This window comes from Microcaecilia unicolor, unplaced genomic scaffold (assembly GCF_901765095.1).
Source record: "Microcaecilia unicolor unplaced genomic scaffold, aMicUni1.1, whole genome shotgun sequence".
Taxonomy (NCBI): Eukaryota; Metazoa; Chordata; class Amphibia; order Gymnophiona; family Siphonopidae; genus Microcaecilia; species Microcaecilia unicolor.
In genome coordinates this window covers 47,547-70,395 of record NW_021963434.1, presented here as the reverse complement: position 1 = coordinate 70,395, position 22,849 = coordinate 47,547, and the positions used below count along the sequence as shown (strand labels likewise).

The following is a 22,849-nucleotide window of genomic DNA, read 5'->3' as shown; positions in this document are numbered from 1 at the left end:
AAACTACCCACACAGATTCTCCTTTTTCTGGGAGAACATTAGTATAATTACAGGGAATGGGAAGAACAGTTGAGATGCTTCTTGTTAAACAAAACACTCCAGAAGCTGGATAGGGAGACGTAAAAACTGGCCTTAGAGAAGAATCAGAGGGGGAAGTAGCATTATAAAAGGACCACCAAGTATAATCCTGGCTCCAAGGGCCTGAACTCGAAAAGTAGGGAGGTATAAGAGCTGGGAGTTGCACAGGGACAGGAACAGCTGGGACATCTGTGGTATAAGGAGAAAATCGAGAACACACAATACAAGGGGAAGTAATCTTTGCCTGACTAATTAGTTCCTGGACAGAGTGTAACCAAAGGTTGGAGCGAGTTGGGGTATTAGGAACAAGGAGGCAAGGAGTAGAAAACAACAAAAGCATCCAAACTACTAACATTTTCTTTCTTCCTAATCTAAAACAAATACAGCAAACTAATTAAGCAATAATATTTCAACAGTCTGTGCTAATCACAGATTACTCTAATATAATGTTCTCAGTCTTTGAGTTCTTATACCAGTTGGGATAGACCCTCAACTGATAAGGATCAAGCTCTCAAATTCCAAGAAAGCCAGAATCAGGGCAAGAAAGAGTCTCAGTGTGAAGCCGAAGTTCAGCCGCTCCTGCAGTATGCAGTTGACCCTTCTTTTCAGCTAGTAGATTCTTTGGTTCGGGTCAGGCGCAACTTCAATGGCTCCGCTGGATCTCTTTCTGCTCTCCACTGTCTAGGCTCCGTCTGATCCGTGCTGGGCTCAGTCTGGTCAGCAGACTTAATTCGAGACCAATGGACCCATGGAGTAATCCCTGCGACCTTCACAGCTGCAGGGGTAGAAAGCAAAACAGTAAAAGGTCCTTTCCATCGGGGCCCCAAAGGCTGGAGCTTCCAATCTTTCACCCAAACTCTATCCCCTGGCAGGAAGGAATGTACCTGAGCCTGGAAGGGGACAGGGTTTATTTCTCTCACATAAGACTGAAGCTCAGAAATTATCTTACCCAGGAGGGCTACCTGCTCCTGCACCTGGGCAGACCCTAAAATCCCTATGTCTCCCTTAATTCCCTGTAAAATGGCTGGGGGCTTCCCATACACAATTTCAAAGGGAGAGAGGGCTGTTCCTTTAGTTGGGGTGCATCGGAGGCGGAAGAGGGCTAGTGGCAGTGCCTGTGGCCATTTCAGTTGGGTTTCCTGACAAATCTTTGCTAGGCTATTTTTCAAGGTTCTGTTTGCTCGCTCAACCTGCCCTGAACTCTGGGGACGGTAGGCACAATGCAATTTCCAGGTAATGCGCAATGCGCGGGACAGGGCCTGAAGTGTAGCTTCAACAAAGGCGGGACCATTATCTGAACCTATGGCAAGGGGCAGTCCATACCTGGGGATGACATCCCTAAGGAGAGCTCGAGCTACTTCTGTGGCTTTCTCAGTGACTGTAGGATATGCTTCCACCCACCCAGAAAAGGTACAGACCATAACTAAGAGGTATCGGAGCCTACCGCTCCTGGGCATTTCTGTGAAATCTATAACTAAAGACTCAAAGGGTGTTAGTCCTCTAGACTGAACTCCTGGTGGAATACGGGGTCCCTGACGAGCATTATTCTGGGCACAGAGAGTACATCGGGCAGAGGCAGTGGCAACCAGACTATCCAATCCTTCCAGCACCACTACTCGATTGAGTAGACGGGCTAGTGCTGTTTTCCCTAAGTGTGATAGGTCATGAGCTTGAGACACTACAGGCCAAGCTAGGTGGCGTGGCACCAGAACTCTGGTATCAGGGAGATGTAACCAGCCATCAGGTCTCCTTACTGCACCTTCCTCTTGAGCCCATTTCTCTTCCGTTTGGGTATACATAGGTGTCCATTCTTGCAATCGGATTTGGAACAGGGGAGTCACAGTACTTGCTGGGGGTCCTCGAGCAGCTTCCTTGGCCACCCGATCAGCATGGCGGTTCCCTCGGGCCACTGGAGTATCTACCCTTTGGTGTCCCCTGCAGTGAATGACAGCTACCCTCTTGGGGGCCCAAACAGCCTCTAGCAGCTGAAGTATTTCAGGTCCATACTTAACAGGTTGGCCTGCAGCATTTATGAGTCCCTTTTCCTTATACAAAGCTCCATGAGCATGTAGGGTTGTGAAGGCATACTTAGAATCAGTATAAATGTTGGTTACCAGTCCTGCTGCTAGCTCCAGAGCTCGTATGAGGGCCACAAGTTCTGCTTTCTGGGCTGAAGTTCCTTGGGGCAGGGCTCTTGCTTCTATCACCTTGTCCTCTGTCACCACAGCATAGCCTGCCAGTCGCTTGGAGTTCTCCACATAACTGCTTCCATCTGTAAAATAAATTACATCTGGGTCCCTCCAAGGCACATCTTTAAGATCTGGTCGACTGGAGTACACTTCATCCATAGTTTGGATACAGTCATGATCTGGTGGTCCCTCAGATGCTGGCAAAAGAGTAGCCGGATTGAATGTAGCCACTGTTTCCAGGTGTATCCGTGGATTCTCACACAAGCTAGCTTGGTACTTAACCATACGGTTATTTGTAAACCAGTGGTTGCCCTTATACTCCATGAGGGTGAGAACTGCGTGGGGGACTTTAACAACCAGTTCTTGCCCCAAGGTCAACTTATCAGCTTCCTGGACCAGTAAGGCTGTTGCTGCAATGGCCCTCATGCAGGCTGGCCATCCTTTAGCCACTCCATCCAGCTGTTTAGACAGGTATGCAACAGGCCTCTGCCAAGATCCCATCATCTGGGTCAGCACACCCAGAGCAACCCCCTGTCGCTCATGGACATACAGTGAGAAAGGTTTCTCCACATCAGGAAGGCCTAACGCAGGGGCTTGGAGTAGGGCTTTCTTTATGGCAATGAAGGATTGTTGAGCAGTAGGTCCCCATTCAAATGGTTCCTTTTCACCCCCCTTTGTGGCTTGGTAAAGGGGTTTCGCCATCAGTGCAAAATTTGGAATCCAAATTCTGCAGAATCCAGCTGCTCCCAGGAATTCCCTAACTTCTCTTCTGGACTTGGGTTGGGGAATTGCAGCTACCGCTTGCTTCCTACTAGCATCCAGTCTCCGACTTCCCTGGGAAATACAAAAGCCCAGATACTTCACTTCTGACTGACAAAGTTGGGCCTTTGAGCGTGAGACCTTATAGCCTGCATCCAAGAGTAGCTCCAGCAATTCTCTGGTAGCCTCAAAACACTCTTCCTGGGTCACTGCTGCAATCAGGAGGTCATCTACATACTGGAGTAAAACTCGCCTGGAAGGCTCAGATTTAAAAGTCTTAAGATCTTGTCCTAGGGCTGTCCCAAAAATAGTGGGGGAATTCTTGAACCCCTGTGGCAGGCGGGTCCATGTGTACTGAAGCTTCCTTCCTGTTACTGGGTTTTCCCATTGAAAGGCGAAAAGCAGTTGACTAGCGGGGGCCACCCGAATACAAAAGAAGGCATCTTTTAGGTCTAGTGTTGTGAAATGGGTAGCTCCAGAAGGTATCAATCCTAACAGGACATATGGATTAGGCACTACAGGGTGTAATGAAATAGTGGATTTGTTAACCACTCGTAAGTCTTGGACTGGCCGGTAGTCCTCAGTCCCTGGCTTCTGAACTGGCAATAGTGGCGTATTCCATGGAGACTGGCAAGGACGAATAATTCCATGGGATAACAGACGATTCAAATGTGCTTGAATCCCTTCCAGAGCCTTTCTGGGAATTGGGTATTGACGAAGATGGATTGGCCGGGCACTTGGAAGTAAGTCTACATGGACAGGAGGAATATTTCGGGCCAACCCTGGGGGATTATCTTCTGCCCATACCCCTCTGACTTGAAAGCTATCTGCCAGGGGTAGGTCAACTTGGCCCTGCGACTGATGCAGCCGCCATTCTTCTTCAAGAGGGCAACAGAAACTCAATATACCCTTAGGGCTGGATGCTGGGGGCCGAAAGGAGACTGAAGTCTGGCCATCAGAGTCAAAGGAAATTTGGGCCCTAAGCTTGGACAGCAGGTCTCGGCCTAACAAAGGGATTGGACAGTCTGGCATATACAGGAATTCATGAGTGACTGTGTGTGAGCCTAATTGGCATCTACGGGTTGTCAGGAAGGGCCTCCGGTTCTGCACCCCCGTGGCACCCACCACTCGGACAGTTTTTCCAGACACAGGCGCTAATCGCTCCATCACAACAGAATGTTCAGCTCCTGTATCAATCATGAATGGAATTGAGCGGCTCCCTATAGTTAACTTGACCATAGGTTCCTGGGAGCCCAGTTTGTAGGAACCCGGTCTGTCCTATTCGTCCCATTCTGCCATCTCGGCTATCCCGATGATGTCAGATTCAGGAGGCTCATATCTTCCCTCTCGAACTCGGCCTCGGCTTCCTCGATCTCCTGGTCCCCTTCTCAGTCCCTGGCGCCTCTGGGGGCATTCATCTTTCCAGTGCCCTCTTTCCTTACAATAGGCACACTGATCCCTCTCCAATCTTGGTCTGGGATTCTCCCCCCTTGGCTGGGATTGATTGAAGGAATCTCGGGGCCTGGCTGGTGGTCCGGGGTCCCACTTTGGCTTCCCATTAGCTAGAGGTCGACCTCGGTTAAGGGTGGAATTAGTAATGGCTGCCGCTAAAAGGTCGGCCTTCTTCTGCATCTTCCGGTCAGCCTCTCGGCGCACCTCCTGATCTCTATTAATGAAAACCTTGGTTGCGATCTCAATTAGCTGGGTGGTATTCATCCCTGCGAATCCCTCCTGACGCTGCAACTTCTTCCGGATATCTGGCATACTCTGGGCCACCAATGCACTATTCACCATTCTCTGGTTTTCTTGGGCTTCAGGGTCAAATGGGGTGTATGTTCTGTAGGCTTCAATTAGTCGCTCTAGAAAGGCCCCAGGGGATTCAGTTGCCCCTTGGAGAATTTCAGAGACCTTTGCCAGATTAATGGGCCTCTTTATGCCTTTCCTCATACCTTCCAGCAAGTCCCGGCAATAGCCAGACAACAGTTCATAGTGCTGCCCATCATTTGGATCCCAAACTGGAGCTGCGCGAGGAAACCGAGCTCTAACCCATCCCTCTGGATCCTGTGTCCCCCCGGGGACACGCTCTCGCGTGATGGCCTCAGCATTTTGCAAAATCTTCCGCCTCTCCTCAGTTGTGAAGAGGGTCAGGAGAAGTTGTTGACAATCAGTCCAGGTTGGGTTATGGGTGGCCATAATACTAGCCACTAGGTCCACCACTGCCTGAGGCTTTTCAGTATAAGAGGGGTAATGCGTCTTCCAATTCAGGAGATCGGTGGTTGTGAAGGGTACATACTGGTAGGCCTGTGCCTGTATAACCTGACCCTGATTATTAGGATCCGGTCGAGTGGTAGTTACCTGGCGGAGGGGCAGAACTCTCGAGGAGGTGGGAATAGAACCTGAGGTAGAGCTAGGAGCTACCCTCCTATCATGCTCAAAGGTGATTGCAGCGGGTCTAACCCATTCAGTGGAGGTATGTTGAACCCCTGAGGGATGGGGAGGGGTACTCATAGACTGAGAGGTGGTCACAGGTGAGTCAGTCCATTGAAAGGGATGCCGGGCCCCTGATGAGTGGGTAGGGGTATTAGAGGGAGAGGCTGGGCTGTCAGGAGTTGAGGAGTCAGGGAGTGGAACCCAAAGCGGGTCTTCAGAGGTTAACAGGAGAGGATGTGGCAGAGGAGAGTAGAGACTGGGTGAAAAGTCCAACCTAGGATGTGGCAGGTTTTGCACAGGAGGGGAAGAACTATCCGGAGAAGCCTGTGCTGGAGAAGCTTGGGCTGGACGGCGTGGATCTCTGGGGGTAGCACGGAACCCCAACAATGGGCCATAAGGTGGTGGCTCAAGGTCTGAGGGGTCATCAGAGAGTATGGGTTTCTCAGACAGGGTAGGGGCGGAAGCCACCGATTGGGTGGTAGGCTTCCTAGGGCTCTTTCCCTCTTCTAGTTTAGATTTTCTAATCTTTCTTTGAACACGGCCTAACATGAATTTTACTGGGGATCCCATATAAGTTTTCAACCACGAGGGAGGGTCAGTCACAAGGCTGTCCCAGGAATCTATATAAGGGAGTTGTTCAGAATATTCTGGTTCTCCTACAACTATGCTGTAGACCTTCCGGATTACTTCAATATCTAAGCTGCCACTAGGGGGCCACCCCACTCCCATAGATGGCCACTCAACTTCACACAAGGTTCTTAGAGTACTTGAGCTTAAAGTCTGTCCATAGTCATTAATTAAAAATCCTTTTTTGAAGTTCTTAAGCATACAGTCTAGGGGGGTAGCAATTTGTCTAGATGATGTCCCACCCATAATGCTTACAGTTACAACACACAAAAAGGGAGGGAATTTTTGAAAGTGCAGTAAGGGGTCTGCACTCTCGAAACACTAGGTAAACAGACAGCAATCGCTTCCTTCCGTTGCTGACCAATTGAACTCGCGTTAATTGGAAATGCAGCTATAAGAAGTCCGCACTCAATAATCATTCACGCATCACACATTCCATACAGAAAATCCCACCCAACAATTTCAGATTTCTCAGATACAGATAAGCTCAAGCGTTTTCGCTTCTAATCTCCTCTAGATTAGAAGGTACTAGGGCCTTCGCTGAGAGTTGATCAGGCTCTCCTTCCTCAATTTGTTTGAGGGGCTGATTTACAATTTTCTAGCTAGAATTACAATACAGAATACATACCCGGCGAATGTTCTCCAGTCAGTTGGGTGCTGGGATTAATGCAGGATTCATCCCACCGCTGCCACCAAGAATTGTTGCAGGAATGGATGCATGAATTTGTGATGCTTCAGGAGTCAGACAGCACACACCAGAATGAGAAAGTAATCTTCTTTATTTGCCAGCAAACAAAGCAGGACATCAGCATTAAGTCTCTTCTTCTCTTTGTGTCTTTCTCTCAGCTCTCTGTGTCTTTGTCTCAGCTGCTTCTCTTCTTATGCTGTCTTCTCCTTCTTCTGTCTGTTCCTTCTGTCCTTCTCTTTCTTCTGAGCTCCTTCTGACGTAAACTGCTTCTGCTCCTACTTAAATACAGTTCTATCCAGCCTAGCCTAGCCCAGCCCCCTTACTCTCCAATTGGTTAAGGAATAGATTGGTCACTTTGCCTCAACCAATCATTACTTTAAAAATATCAGTTACATAGGTTCCAGACATCCTAAACTGACCTCTAACCTGGGGCCCCTCAAGCCAGACATTTGGTCTCCAGAACTCTTATATTTTCTCATTATGATTGATTTCTCATCTATAGCTTAACCTGGGTTCACTTAGAGGATAATGGATATTCTTACATTTATTATTCTCATATTCCTAGTCTGGTTCATACTAACTGCTAACTAAACTCTGGCATTCATTAAAGAGGTCAAAAGTCAGTCTTACTTAATAGCATACATATCAGGTTATCACTTTCAAGACCATTTCTACATTTTACCTATAATTAATCAAGGAGAAGAGAGCTGACTAGTTCTGACCTTGTTCACCTATCAGCTTATACATTGAACCAGCCAGAACTATGGCTAAGTCAAACCACATGTTGGCCTCTTCACTACAGTCTTTGCTTAGAAAATACAGCAGAGAGTAACATTAGATTTAAAAAGGTATTCTACATTTAACTACACAGAATACACAGAATCAGTATTTCTTATAAGACATATTCTAAATATCAGGAACTTGTAAATATTAATCTATTGCCTCTCTCTCTCTAAATAGTATTTTCTATCTAAGCATTTTTCTATTTAATCCTAAACAAACTGCCTGCCTACAAAACTATTCAGTATGCCTAATAATATACAGCTGTTGAGCTAGCTTTCATCATTCACCAGGGTGAAAGAAATTCCTGTCTCTGACCTTTCTAACCCAGCCCGGCAAACGCTAGAGTTCAATATAATCTGAACCATCTGGCATACCTTCACTTCTTGCAGGACTAAGAATTTAAAATAATATTTCAGCACCTTTAAACAGAATTAACCCTTCATATGATTTCTTATATATGATTATGCCCATGGCTGCTTCATTTGAATATGTCTAATTTGAGAATTTACATCTGCTGTCTTATTTTGCACTGGGTATACTGGAGCTGTAACAGCTTACAGAAATTATTTATGAGAAAAATCACGTTATTTTTTTCTCCTATACTAGTATAATATTTTCAAGGATGTCTGTTTATATGCGCCATGGCTGGAATAAGGGGTATGGTTAATGTGGGTGTGGCTATCATAGGGGTGGAGCCATGTGTGGTGACCCCGCCCATAATGAGTACCGGCACCTTTTTTTCTACAAAAAAAGCGCTGATTATTATTATTATTATTATTATTATTATTATTATTATTATTATGTATAAGAAGTCTTTATTAATAGTCCAAGCATGGAGGGAAAAACAGTCTGCCTTCTAACAGCATTGTAATTATAAACTAAATTTCCATCAAATTACAAAAGCAAAAACATACATCTATGAAGAAAGACTAAGGAGACTAGGGCTTTTCAGCTTGGAGAAGAGACGGCTGAGGGGAGACATGATAGAGGTATATAAAATAATGAGTGGAGTGGAACAGGTGGATGTGAAGCATCTGTTCACGCTCTCCAAAAATACTAGGACTAGGGGGCATGCGATGAAACTACAGTGTAGTAAATTTAAAACAAATCGGAGAAAATGTTTCTTCACCCAACGCATAATTAAACTCTGGAATTCGTTGCCGGAGAACGTGGTGAAGGCGGTTAGCTTGGCAGAGTTTAAAAAGGGGTTAGACGGTTTCCTAAAGGACAAGTCCATAAACGGCTATTAAATGGACTTGGGAAAAATCCACAATTCCAGGAATAACATGTATAGAATGTTTGTACGTTTGGGAAGCTTGCCAGGTGCCCTTGGCCTGGGTTGGCCGCTGTCGTGGACAGGATGCTGGGCTCGATGGACCCTTGGTCTTTTCCCAGTGTGGCATTACTTATGTACTTATGAAGTACCTGACTGGAAGGTCTTGTTTTTGGTGGTGGTTACTTCAGCACACAGGTGTAGTGAGCTGTATGCTTTAGTACCTGATCCATATTACCACAGTGTTTCACCATAATAATGTAGTTCTGTGTACGCATCCTAAGTTCTTTCCTAACATAGTGTCAGAATTCCACCTTAACCAGTCGATTGTTCTACCATCATTTTTCCCAAGACCCCATACCCATCCTGGTGAAAGCACAGTGCACACTTTGGACTGCAAAGAGAGCCTGGCATTCTATTTGAAGCAGTCTAAAGCCCATAGACAGTCCGTCCAGCTTTTGTTTCTTTTGACCCAAACAGGATCGGTAAATGCATATTATCCAGTTAGCTAACAGACTGCATCTCCTTCATTTATGTCAAAGCTGATCTAACTGGAGAATCATGTCACAGCTCACAATGTTAGGTCCATGGCTGTGTCAGTAACCAATCTGAGATCAGCAAAGTTATAACGTGGTCATCAGTCTACAGATTCACATTTCACTACTGTCTAGAATAGGATTCCCGACATAACAGCCAGTTCGGTCAGACAGTCATTCAGAACTTATTCAGGTTCTAGAGGAGTGGCCTAGTGGTTAGGGTGGTGGACTTTGGTCCTGGGGAACTGAGGAATTGAGTTCAATTCCCACTTCAGGCACAGGCAGCTCCTTGTGACTCTGGGCAAGTCACTTAACCCTCCATTGCCCGAGGTACAAAAGTGGGAAAGTGCAGGGTACAAATGTAACAAAAAAAAAAATTCAATGCCACCCCCCTAGCTCATTTGTTCTTTTCCAGGCTGTTTAAAAAAAAAAGTTTGGTGAGATTCTTGTGTTGTTTTCTCCCCTTTTCACTTCAAACAGCCTGGTGGTCTCTGAGGACAGCAGGATATATATTCTTACATATCCACCTACCCCTCTCCCTCCCTAGGAGTTGTGGGGAAGACATGCACATGCACAGTGGCATGCTTCCAAAAGAGAACACTGGGATGACATTACCCGCAGGTATGACTACATATCCTGCTCTCCTCTGAGAACACCTGCTAAAGGTAACTTTTTTATTCTGCAGTTGATAAACTTGCCCTGAGAGGCCTTAGTGCTTCCAGTCCATTAGGTCTTCTAGGACAGTAGTTCTCAAACCTGTCCTAGGAGCCACCAGCCAGTCAGGATTTCAGAATATCCCTATTGAAGAGAAAGATACCTCCCATTATATGCAAATCTTTCTCCATGACAGGCATGCAAATGTCTCATGCATATTCATTAGAAATATCCTGAAAACTTGACTGGCTGGTGGTCACCCAAGAGAGGCTTGAGAGCCACTTTTCTAGGATGTGCAGGTAAAGATCTGGCAAACACCTTTCTCAATCCCAGGATCCAAAAATCTGGATCTGAAGAATAAAGGACAGCCCAGGGTATACCATGATGGAGCTTTCCCATCACTGCTGTCACAGAGGCTGCCTCCAAATAATAAAAACATTTTGAGAAAAAAAAATCTCAAAACCTTCTGTAATGTACCCCTCCCCAAGGCAGAGACCTACGCTCAGCTTACACATCATGTCTTATCAGCTCAGAATTCTGTGGTATCACCATATTCTTCTGAAGAACTCCTCTAGATGCCACCAAAATGTTGCTTTATAATTGCTTGTAAGTACCAAGTGATCCACTTCCCATATGATGCTTACGATAATCACTCCAGCATGGCAGGCATTGCTATAGGGGCTTGAAAAATAGTATGGTTGCATGCTTGAGCCTTCAACAGGACTTATATAATGGCTGTGTAGAGGGGCCTTGGCTCAGAGACAGCCATTTGGAAAGAAAGTGAAGAACATTGTCTCCTTAAGGACAACTGTTCCTCAGTACATGAAATCTGCACAGCCAGTTGATCAAAAGACCACCATTCACAGACCACAAATCTTGTTCAAGTGGCAGCAGTACCCATCCCAGTACTTCCAAGTGATCTCTGCACACAGGCCTTACCAGTCTTATACTTGTCTACTACTACTGAAACAGCCCATCTAGTCACATGCCCAAAGGCAGCAACAGAGAGACAGAAAACAGGCAACTCTTGCTACTTCTTCCAATCAATAATGTGGCCTAAGTTTTTAATAACTTGTTAGAGAGGGGACAACTTTGGTTCTTCAGTGAAGCTTGGCAAAGAGCACATGTCCACTGTGCACCCTTATTCATTCTCAAAATCCCTGGCCAGCCATTCTGGTTCTCAGGTAGGCATCTGTACTTATTCTAAGGTTTTTGCCCACATTTTATTCAGTTTAAACCATAGGTACATCCCACCTCTCTGGAAGCACAGAAGAACACATGTGGTGGGACTGCCCTAAAGTACAAATTTATTGGAGAACTATATGATTGGACAGGAGGGGGGGGGAGAGATAAACTGGCCTGCTTGCAGGGTCTGAAAAACAGGCGTGTCCCTGGCAGAGGGGATTCCTCAGGGGATTGCCCATTTATTGATTCTGGCAGCCAGACTGGGTGTAGCCCGGAGTTGGAGAGATAATGCAGGTCCTTTTGTTTCACAATGGAACTATGCAGTTGCAGAACTCCGGATATACCATAAAATCACCTTGGAATTGAAGGGCATCAGTTTGATTAGTTATGGCAGTCGGTACAATGTGGCTGGCTTTCTTTGGAAAGGGCTTTCCACACCTCCAGATAGGATAGAAATTGTAATCGGTAGACTAACTTTTAAAGGTATATTTCCTAGTTCCTCCATGGTAAGGGAATTGGAGGCAGTATGTTTGGAGGTCCCTACTGCCTCATTGCCTGCTTTGAGCTTTATTGTCCTTTGTAATTATTAGTATTATTATCCTACCCTACTGAGTGATGTTGGGAAGAAGGGGGGAGGGGTAATGTGATGGTCTATTTGTGTTGGATATTGTTACAATTATTGATGTAATTGTATGGTTCTTTATAAAAAAAAATCAAAGTTTCAAAAAAAAAAAAAAAAAAGGTTGGAACTGCCATGTTTTTCCTCCATGTCTTGCAGCCAGGCAGGGGGGGGGAAGCAAGGGAGAATGGTGTTGAGATTTACTATTCTTGCCAATGGTAAAAGTCTGTGCTACTTCCTTTCTGTGTTTTAAAGGAGACTAGTGCTGGCCGGGTTTAAAGCATGGAGGAGATTCCCAAAACTCATGAAAGAAGAAAAAGAGAGAGAGGAAAGGAGGGAAGAACTCCGTAAGAAAGTTGCTGAAATACTTCCTGATTTTAGGACATAACATCACCACATGGGCTTGAAAGATGACTCTGTCCTGAGAAGATGCGCCATCACTGAGGTGCATGACCATAGGGAATATGCAGAGGTCCCCATTCATGCTCAAGCCAGCCTGGTAAGGTATCTTGTGCAGTCAGTGAGAATTCCACTCTGTATTACAAATGTGGGCTAAAAACTAAGAACCAATTACATGTCCCATGTTTTCTGGGCCAGTAGACAAGATTTCAGTTTGACTTCAGCAATAGATCATGGTACAAAGAATGTATAGGACATTTTATTTTTCTTAACGTTGCCAATATCTGCATTACTAACTTTCAAACTGTGCTCACCTGCAAACTAGGATGGTATGCTGGCCACACAAAAGCACTTGCACAGATTCAGAGCCTTTTTTTAAGGGTTTATGAAGCTACACACATGGAAATAAAGACAAACAAACAACAACAAAAAAAAAAATATATATATATAACGTAATACTTTTTTTTTTATTGGACTGATATAATACGTTTCTTGACTGTCTCAGAACTTAACATTGCCTTTCCTCAGGCCCAAACAGAATAAGCAAGTCAGAGCACAAGCTATAAAAAAAAATTCTCAGGGTTTGTTTGTTTTTTTTTTGTATGTTACCGTTGCTTAACTTTTGAGTTTCTTTTGACCAGGTTCTTGATAACTTGTGTAGCCTATTATCAGCCCTTGAGCTTAGAGAAATAAAACAGGAAAAGTGCTGTGAACTTTTTTGCTCCTTTTATTCTTTCATAATGTTTACAAGTGGTTTGGTACAGCCAAGCTCTTATTTGACGGATGCATGTCTAGAAATAAATGAAAAGTCCTGGAATAATTAAAGCAGCATTTGAAAATTTCTGCCCAGTCCTATGGCTCATTTTTATAAAAGTGTTTCCAGGGAGGCAGCCTCTCTCTCACTTAGCATACATCAAGTCTTCTCATTTACTCTATAGCTACAAGATTGATAGGGATGAACCAACTAGCAAAGTACCAAAAATTAAAGTTTCATGTACAAACCAGCAACCGTGGTTACAGACTATTAACTGGTTTTGCAAAATTTAGCTACAGTATGAAACATTAGCTCTTGGGTCATCTGCATCCCATAACTAAATTTCACTAGTACTTTTTCTTGTGTTTTCACAGCCAGGAATTTTGTGCATTCTCTCTTGTGGCAACATGGAAAAACATCTTACAAAAAAAAAAGGCCCATTTCATGCAGTGGCGGTACAATTTAAAGGGCCCTGAAGGCCGGCTTTGGAGTCTGTCCCTAAACTTCCAGCATTGGCTCAAGGTGTAAATGAATGCAAAAAAAATCTCTCACAGGCAGACTTCAAAGTCCTGATGCTCTATTGTACTGCAGCCCTCCCACCCAGCCTCAACCAGGAGCATAAATACTAAAACTACCCATGCTGTACCACTAAAAACAACTGAAGGCTAGTCCCACCCAGAACCCTCACGTAACCCAGGAGTTGGTGGGAACAAGGGTAATCCTCACTCACGCCTGCCCTAGGGGCTACTGCTTCTAAAATACACTCAGGTGCAGTTGGTAACTCACTTTATATTAATGAGAACAAGCATGAACTAAATCCAAATTTCTTTACCCATTAAAATTATGCTGGCTGACCCCTTGTGATACACTCAGTACTAGCACTGGGAAAAAAAAAGGGGGGGGGTCAGATCAGGGCCAGTACTCAGAATTTTAAATGTTGGGGGCAGAGGCTCCAGTAGAGTGGGAAGGGTTCTTTAAAGCAGTTATGCCCTGCCTTGGGACTGGAGGGAATTGTGGCTCACTAGACCACCAAGGCTTTTAGGTCCCCAGGAGAGGCTTCAGGGAAAAGGGGGGACTTTATATTAACTTTATGCACCACATTGAAACTGGGAAATTTGGCATTGTGGTTGCTGTTGCAAAAAGGCCTGCAAAGCCTTTTGCATGTGCTCATTTTCACAAAAACCTTCATTAAGGTGTTGATTTGCATTCACAGTTGCTCACTGAGAAAGCTACATATACTTCTACACTAAAGTTTACTACTACGAAGTATACTTTAGAGTTCACAAAAGTGCGTGTTGCATGAAAAACAGTTCAGAACACCTGGAATTTGGTATTTTTGCATGTTTCAAGGCATCTCACACTAGTCTCCATGCAACTCTCCCTTTTGCTAAGTGAAGTTGCTTGCAAACACGTAATTGGTACTGGTAGAGAGATAGCATTTTAAACACATTCATGATACACTCAGAAAAATACCTCTGGTACCTGAGATTTAAGTTCCTTTACATGAGTTTCCAGCTCAAGATGGATGGGTCCATAGTCTGAGTTTAAAAAAAAAAAAGTTATGTATGACACTCTGACCTGCAGGGGCAGGGCTTTCTGGATGTCAGTGTCAAGGCAATAATCCTACACCAAAGCTTTTTTCAGCCTCTTCCTTCTCCTCATAAAGGAATGCAGCCTTTGTCCCTTACTGTTGACAGGCAGGGAAAACTGATGCATGAGGCAGGGTTTTGTGGGTTTTTTTTTTAACAATACACTAGAAATAATTTATAAGTGATAATACATTGTAAATACAGGCAGAAAACCATGGATAAAGAAGATATTAGTGTGTAGCTTTGCCTGTGCTTATTCAGAAAGAGATTTACTGGTATATGACCTCTACCGTGTATGTTTAGACAGGAAGGAAGAAGGAGCACTGATTAGGGAAGGAGAGGCTACAATAATAGAACAAACAGCAGTCCCTCTGGTTCTTTTTTTCTATTTGCTCAGCAGCCATGGGAATGGAAGCTGTAAACACAGGAAGCTGAACAATAGCTATCAATGTAGCAGTGCTCAGAAAACATGCATATAAAAGCATCCTTTGGAAGCATAAGATAATTGGTTATGGGTTTTTACAAGTCACTGCAGCCTGAAAGAGACACAGAAGGTTAACCCTGCTTCAGAACAGGAACCAAAAAGAACTCTAGTCATCTTTTCTAGATGCAGTATAGTTGCACATGCTAGAGTGCATAGCACTTTGAGAGCAAGGGGTAGTTAGTTTCAGTCTTCAGCGGTCACACACACCCTTAGGTCTTATGTATATGCCAATTAATCTTAATGGGTTTCTTTATAAAAAAAAATACCTGTGTCAGAAGCCCACCTATTTAATAAAAGCATCTTCCTCTTCATCCCTCCACACCAGAGATTTTCAAGTCAGGCAGTCGGGTTTTCAGGACACTCACAGTGAATAGTCATGAGACAGATACTGGGACAGACCAAAAGTCCATCAAACCCAGTATCCTGTTTCCAACACTGGCCAATCCAGGTCCAACATGGACCAGATCCCAAAAGAGTAAAACAGCTTTTCTGCTGCTTATCTTAGAAAGATACAGTGGATTGTCCCAAGTCAATTTTAATAATGGCTTATGAACTTTTCTTTTAAGAAGTGGTGTAAACCTTTAAGCCCTCCTAATGTAACTTTTACCACATTTTCTGGCAACAAGTTCCAGAATTTAATTACATATTGCATGAAGAAATATTCTGTCCGCTTTGTTTTAAATTTACTTCTTAGTAACTTCATTGCTTGCTCCCAAGTCCTTGTATTTTTGAAGAGTAAACAAGTGATTCATGCCTACCATAGGCAGTCAGTGGCCCAACTGTTTGGGGAGGCTAAAGGGGGCGGGGTTAGGGGGTGGAGCCAGGGCCAGAGCTTATATACATAATTGTCTGATAACACACAGAAAAAATAAATAAATAAAAATAAAATAATCACAATTAATACCTTTTATTAAATTTAGATATCACATATGTATCATATGTCAAAGAATAAAGTGGTTGCTCAAAGCATATTCTAAGCACAATCGCTCAACTGCAAAACACTATGCACAACTTTGTGCAAAAACACACTCAGAACCTTACTGTACCATAAATATTACACTGGGCAGAACCTAATACACCAATATACCACCCATATGGAAAATGCAGACCGTCAACAATATGAAACGAGATCATATCATCACAATTCTCATGTAGAGCCACAAAACACCCTAATTCATGTTTATTGTGGGATAAAATGCCATATAAGTACATAAGTACATAAGTAGTGCCATACTGGGAAAGACCAAAGGTCCATCTAGCCCAGCATCCTGTCACCGACAGTGGCCAATCCAGGTCAAGGGCACCTGGCACGCTCCCCAAACGTAAAAACATTCCAGACAAGTTATACCTAAAAATGCGGAATTTTTCCAAGTCCATTTAATAGCGGTCTATGGACTTGTCCTTTAGCAATCTATCTAACCCCTTTTTAAACTCCGTCAAGCTAACCGCCCGTACCACGTTCTCCGGCAACGAATTCCAGAGTCTAATTACACGTTGGGTGAAGAAAAATTTTCTCCGATTCGTTTTAAATTTACCACACTGTAGCTTCAACTCATGCCCTCTAGTCCTAGTATTTTTGGATAGCGTGAACAGTCGCTTCACATCCACCCGATCCATTCCACTCATTATTTTATACACTTCTATCATATCTCCCCTCAGCCGTCTCTTCTCCAAGCTGAAAAGCCCTAGCCTTCTCAGCCTCTCTTCATAGGAAAGTCGTCCCATCCCCACTATCATTTTCGTCGCCCTTCGCTGTACCATTTCCAATTCTACTATATCTTTTTTGAGATACGGAGACCAGTACTGAACACAATACTCCAGGTGCGGTCGCACCATGGAGCGATACAACGGCATTATAACATCCGCACACCTGGACTCCATACCCTTCCTAATAACACCCAACATTCTATTCGCTTTCCTAGCCGCAGCAGCACACTGAGCAGAAGGTTTCAGCGTATCATCGACGACGACACCCAGATCCCTTTCTTGATCCGTAACTCCTAACGCGGAACCTTGCAAGACGTAGCTATAATTCGGGTTCCTCTTACCCACATGCATCACTTTGCACTTGTCAACATTGAACTTCATCTGCCACTTGCACGCCCATTCTCCCAGTCTCGCAAGGTCCTCCTGTAATCGTTCACATTCCTCCTGCGACTTGACGACCCTGAATAATTTTGTGTCATCGGCGAATTTAATTACCTCACTAGTTATTCCCATCTCTAGGTCATTTATAAATACATTAAAAAGCAACGGACCCAGCACAGACCCCTGCGGGACCCCACTAACTACCCTCCTCCACTGAGAATACTGGCCACGCAATCCTACTCTCTGCTTCCTATCTTTCAACCAGTTCTTAATCCATAATAATACCCTACCTCCGATTCCATGACTCTGCAATTTCTTCAGGAGTCTTTCGTGCGGCACTTTGTCAAACGCCTTCTGAAAATCCAGATATACAATATCAACCGGCTCCCCATTGTCCACATGTTTGCTTACCCCCTCAAAAAAATGCATTAGATTGGTGAGGCAAGACTTCCCTTCACTAAATCCGTGCTGACTTTGTCTCATCAGTCCATGTTTTTGTATATGCTCTGCAATTTTATTCTTAATAATAGCCTCCACCATCTTGCCCGGCACCGACGTCAGACTCACCGGTCTATAATTTCCCGGATCTCCTCTGGAACCCTTCTTAAAAATCGGAGTAACATTGGCTACCCTCCAGTCTTCCGGTACTACACTCGATTTTAGGGACAGATTGCATATTTCTAACAGTAGCTCCGCAAGTTCATTTTTTAGTTCTGTTAATACTCTGGGATGAATACCATCAGGTCCCGGTGATTTACTACTCTTCAGCTTGCTGAACTGACCCATTACATCCTCCAAGGTTACAGAGTGGACATATTCCAAACACTATAATGAAAATAAAATGATCTTTTCAACTTTGTTGTCTGGTGAGTTTTGCTGATCATGCTGGCCCAGTATGATTCTGCTGCTATCTGTCCTCAGTGCAGGTCAGGAAGTCATCCTCAGTAAATATCTCCCTGGCAACCCAGGACACCTCCAGCCAACCCCCCCTCCCCCCCAGCAGTAAGGTAAACAAACCATAAACCAATTTCTACAACTGGACAAGGCTAGAGGGCTTTCACTGCAGCTCCTGCTGTGAGGATGAAGGTAAATCAACAATTTAAACCCCTCAGAGCACAGCAGGGGAGGCTTAGCCTGTCCAAGCCTCTTATACCGGGCACCTATGACCTACCCATTCCACTTTTCGCACTATTTTTTTAGACCTCACTCATCTCTGTCCTCAGCTGTCTCTTCTCCACTATAGTGCATCCTGTTCAGCAGTGATCGTGAAATATCCACATCTCATTCTAACTAGATACTGAGCGTCTTTTTAAAGACACCAGTGGTTTATACAACCAAGTTCGTTTATTCACAGTAGATATTTTTTCAACATAAAGGCCCCTGAAGCAGGCATCTGGCCGAAACAGTGCCATGTCAGTCACTACCAGTAGATATTGCTTGATATTACCCAGTCATTCTGTCCTTCCGGATACAATTCTGGAGACCATGACTTAACGAAAAAAATAAACAAACAGAAAGGACTCAGTCCAGAGGGCGGATGAGTGGTCTTCATCATAAAGTGTGTGGGACAGACCTAATGATCTCAAGAAACACAGGAGAGGGGAGATATGATACAGATTTTAAATAACTTCATGGATTAAATGCACAAGAGGTAAGTCTCTTTCAATTGAAATGAAGCTCTGAAATGAGGGAGAATAGGTTGAAGGTGAAAGGGGATAGACTCAGAAGTAACCTGAAGAAATGCTTCTTCACAGAAAGGATGGTGAACTTGTGCAACAGCCTCATAGTGGAGGTGATGGAAACAAAAACTTCCATCTGAATTCAATAAAACTTGGGACAAATACACAAAATCTCTAAGGGAGGGAAAGGGATGGTAGATGGCATGGATGGGCAGACTGGATAGGCCATATTGTCTTTATCTGCTTTTCTCTGTTTCTATATTTCTTCATCCACAGCACAGACTGGACTCACAGTACAGCCCTAGCTGCATTATAGTCAGTTATAGATATTTCTTCATTGGCCTTTGATAGGAAGACTTCTTCAGTAAATAGGAAAGTTATACTGATGGCCCCACAGGCCCTGCCGATCTTGTGTTGTCAACAACAGAGGAACCACTCATATTGTTGTGGGGGGTTTTTTTGGGAGGGGGGGGGTCAGGCCTCTTGTTTCAGGGCCCAATCCAGATACAGGAAGTTCTTACAGCATGGCCATTGACAGCGTGAGGATGCAGAGATATTCTGGGTGAATCAGATACTCTTATAGTCTTGACATGCTCAACCTCCTTGGCCTATGTAAGAATACAATGCATTTTTAGAGGTGTCATGTCAGGAGAGACACACAGTTCCATTATGGTCATTTATAGCAAGAATCTGTAGAGCTTTTGCAGGATAGCTTTGACAAAGGCCTAGTCCTTACTTCCTCGAGAGTAAGGATACTACTACTACAAATCATTTCTATAGCAGCTATAACATAATTCAGGGGGTAGATTCATTTGTTACCCCTTTGCAATGCTTGCAGATGTTATACATTTTTGGAAAAGATTGAAGCCCCTGAACTTTAAGAGTCAGTTCGCATGATTGGGAATCTGAATTTGATGCTGCCAGTACTGCAGGTGCTGTTTGAACTGCTGACGCAGGCATGCCTGAATGTAGCTATTTGTTCAGTCCTTAGAATTCTGGGAGCTGCAAACCTACTCATGGTCAAGAACTGCTTTTAGTCATGTCTAGGGAAAAAGTGGTTCCTCATCCTTTCATCCAATACAAAAGGTTTGCTTCCTTTTGTATCAGACTGTGTCGCTTCCAGTGTTTTAGGTGCAGGGAGATTAATGAAACCCTTCAGGTAACAGCATAGCATTCTACATACATCCAGGAGATGCAAGCGCCTCACCTCAGTCAGGTTGCCACTTCGTGCTGCTCTGTGGCACAATTGGTAACTTCTAAGTCTACAGTAGGGTCAGCATACACTCGGACAAAGAACGGTACCTGAGGTTTTAAAAGGTCAGTTTTGCCATGCTGTGGAATACAAGCAAGGATTTTAATTGTGGGGTAAGAAGCACTGACGTCCCTGAAGAATTGTTGAAATAGGGATTCCTGTTGGATGTTAAACAGTTGGACCTTGGCGCAAGCATATATTTAAAAAAAAAAAATTGGGGGCCCAGGTCTGACTGTTCTCATTATATCCAGTGCTTTACTACTTCTTTTTACTCGTTAGATTACAAATTATAGTGTGTTGATTTGCAATAAGAAATTTGGGGGGGAAAAAAAGCTCTTGAACTGGGGGGTAGGGGGGTGTTTATTAAAAGTCACTCATTTTTGATAACATATATTTTATAATCATATGCATTAAATAAAGCCCTTCTACCCAATTTTAAAGGAGTACGGATGATGTATAGAGCATTATAGTGAGCTGTTTCGTTACAGCTAGTCTCACTAAAATATAGTTCGGCTGAAGGAACAGCCTATACTGAATTGTCCTGCCCTTCTATTTAATATATATTTCAGTTTAGAGTTTGGGATTCTTCTTTTTGAACACCCCTGTCCTCATATAGAGATTGACTACATTTTTGAGGTTTTAAAAGTGCATTCTACAAGGGCACAGGCTGCATCCTGGGCAGAGCACCGTTTGATTCCTCCACAGGACAGAGTGGCTTAGTCCTTGTTATATTCCTTTCCCCCAGCATTACAGGTTTGAAGACCAAACCCAGCAAGATACTGCCTTTGGAGCTGATGTCCTGATGCAAGTGTTGGCCAGGACTCTCCTCCAAAAAATACAGCTTTGGTACTTCCCACATCTCTGAGGGGGAGGGGGGAGGCAGGCAAAATTAAATCGTACCTGCTAATTTTCTTTCAGACCAATCCAGAACCCAACTGAGGGCAGATGAATTGCTGATAATAGGAGTACCTTTCTTTTCTCAGCTTCCAGCTTCTTGAAAGTTCAAATTGCGATATTGTTGTGTTGTTTCTCTATCCTTAGTCTTGAGGGGATGTTTCAGCTCTGCTTTGTGAGTGAAATACTGGCTATATACAAACTGCACAGAACCCTTCATAAGGGGAAGGGCTTTGAGCCAGTGGTTCTGAAGTCTCCACCTGGACTAGTCTGGAAGAACTAAAAAAATTAACATGTAAGACCTAATTTCACAATAGGTGCCTATGTGCCTTTTTAAAAACAAACTCCCAGAACCATCCCCCTAAACAAATAACATTGCACACTTGCTCTGAAAAAGTGTAAATTTATTCACATATTCTATGCATTTGCACATGTATTTTATAAAATATACATGATCACAACTCTGCCTCTGTTCCATCCAAGCTGCAACCTGGAGAATACCTATATGTAAACTATGCATAAGTAGGCATTCACAGGGAAGTGCATCTTTTTACATGCAGATGTAGTTGTGCAATTTTATAGAAGCCCTTTTTCCATATGTAGGAAAAACAATTATTAAAACGTACCATCATTATGTACTTAAATTAAACTCTCCTGTGGCAACAGTCCATCCATTTCAGGTATCCTCGAAATCTGAGTGCATCATGCATTCCATTCTCTCCCCGCTGTTGGTATTTCCTTAAAATGCAATGGTTGTACTGGAAACGTTCCAAACTGGTTATTCTTTGCAACCCAATGGAAGGGTTGCAAAGAACAAGGGGTTGAGTATGTTTGGGTCTGTCCAGGGACAAACTGAATGGGAAGAAACTTTGCATGCAGGAAAACCTGGTTTAAAAAAAAAACCAAAACACGACACACATCAACTTCAAAAATGGGTCATACTGGACCAAGGGTTCCAAAGAAGTAACCACCCCCCCCCCCCCCAAAAAAAAAACAAAAGCATCTCAACCTCTGCAGTATAGAAACTTATACAGTAAAACATAGCAAGTAGGGAAGTCTTCCTTTCAAAATGCCTCTTCCTGTTCTGTACTCTCCTAAACACCTAAACTCCCCCACCCCAAAAAATATTCCTTCCAAACTCCTTCACACCTGCCTCATTACCCTAATTGCCCACCCCTCCAAAAATAGCACCCCCCTTCCTGCCACTGCCTCCAATACACACATATACATACATACAGTGGGGGAAATAAGTATTTGATCCCTTGCTGATTTTGTAAGTTTGCCCACTGACAAAGACATGAGCAGCCCATAATTGAAGGGTAGGTTATTGGTAACAGTGAGAGATAGCACATCACAAATTAAATCCGGAAAATCACATTGTGGAAAGTATATGAATTTATTTGCATTCTGCAGAGGGAAATAAGTATTTAATCCCTCTGGCAAACAAGACCTAATACTTGGTGGCAAAACCCTTGTTGGCAAGCACAGCGGTCAGACGTCTTCTGTAGTTGATGATGAGGTTTGCACACATGTCAGGAGGAATTTTGGTCCACTCCTCTTTGCAGATCATCTCTAAATCATTAAGAGTTCTGGGCTGTCGCTTGGCAACTCGCAGCTTCAGCTCCCTCCATAAGTTTTCAATGGGATTAAGGTCTGGTGACTGGCTAGGCCACTCCATGACCCTAATGTGCTTCTTCCTGAGCCACTCCTTTGTTGCCTTGGCTGTATGTTTTGGGTCATTGTCGTGCTGGAAGACCCAGCCACGACCCATTTTTAAGGCCCTGGCGGAGGGAAGGAGGTTGTCACTCAGAATTGTACGGTACATGGCCCCATCCATTCTCCCATTGATGCGGTGAAGTAGTCCTGTGCCCTTAGCAGAGAAACACCCC

At 43.9% G+C, this 22,849-nt stretch overlaps 1 protein-coding gene across 1 annotated transcript in view; it reads left to right on the top strand.

The window, feature by feature from the left end:
- LOC115459320 (coiled-coil domain-containing protein 191-like) overlaps positions 1-13,040 on the top strand; it is a 30,214-nt gene extending 17,174 nt beyond the window's left edge. Inside the window, exon 4 of the mRNA XM_030189162.1 lies at positions 12,077-13,040. Within this exon, the coding sequence (XP_030045022.1) occupies positions 12,077-12,209 (133 nt within the window). The 3' untranslated portion in view covers positions 12,210-13,040. The remainder of the gene's footprint in view (positions 1-12,076) is intronic.
- The last annotated feature ends 9,809 nt before the right edge of the window (positions 13,041-22,849 follow it).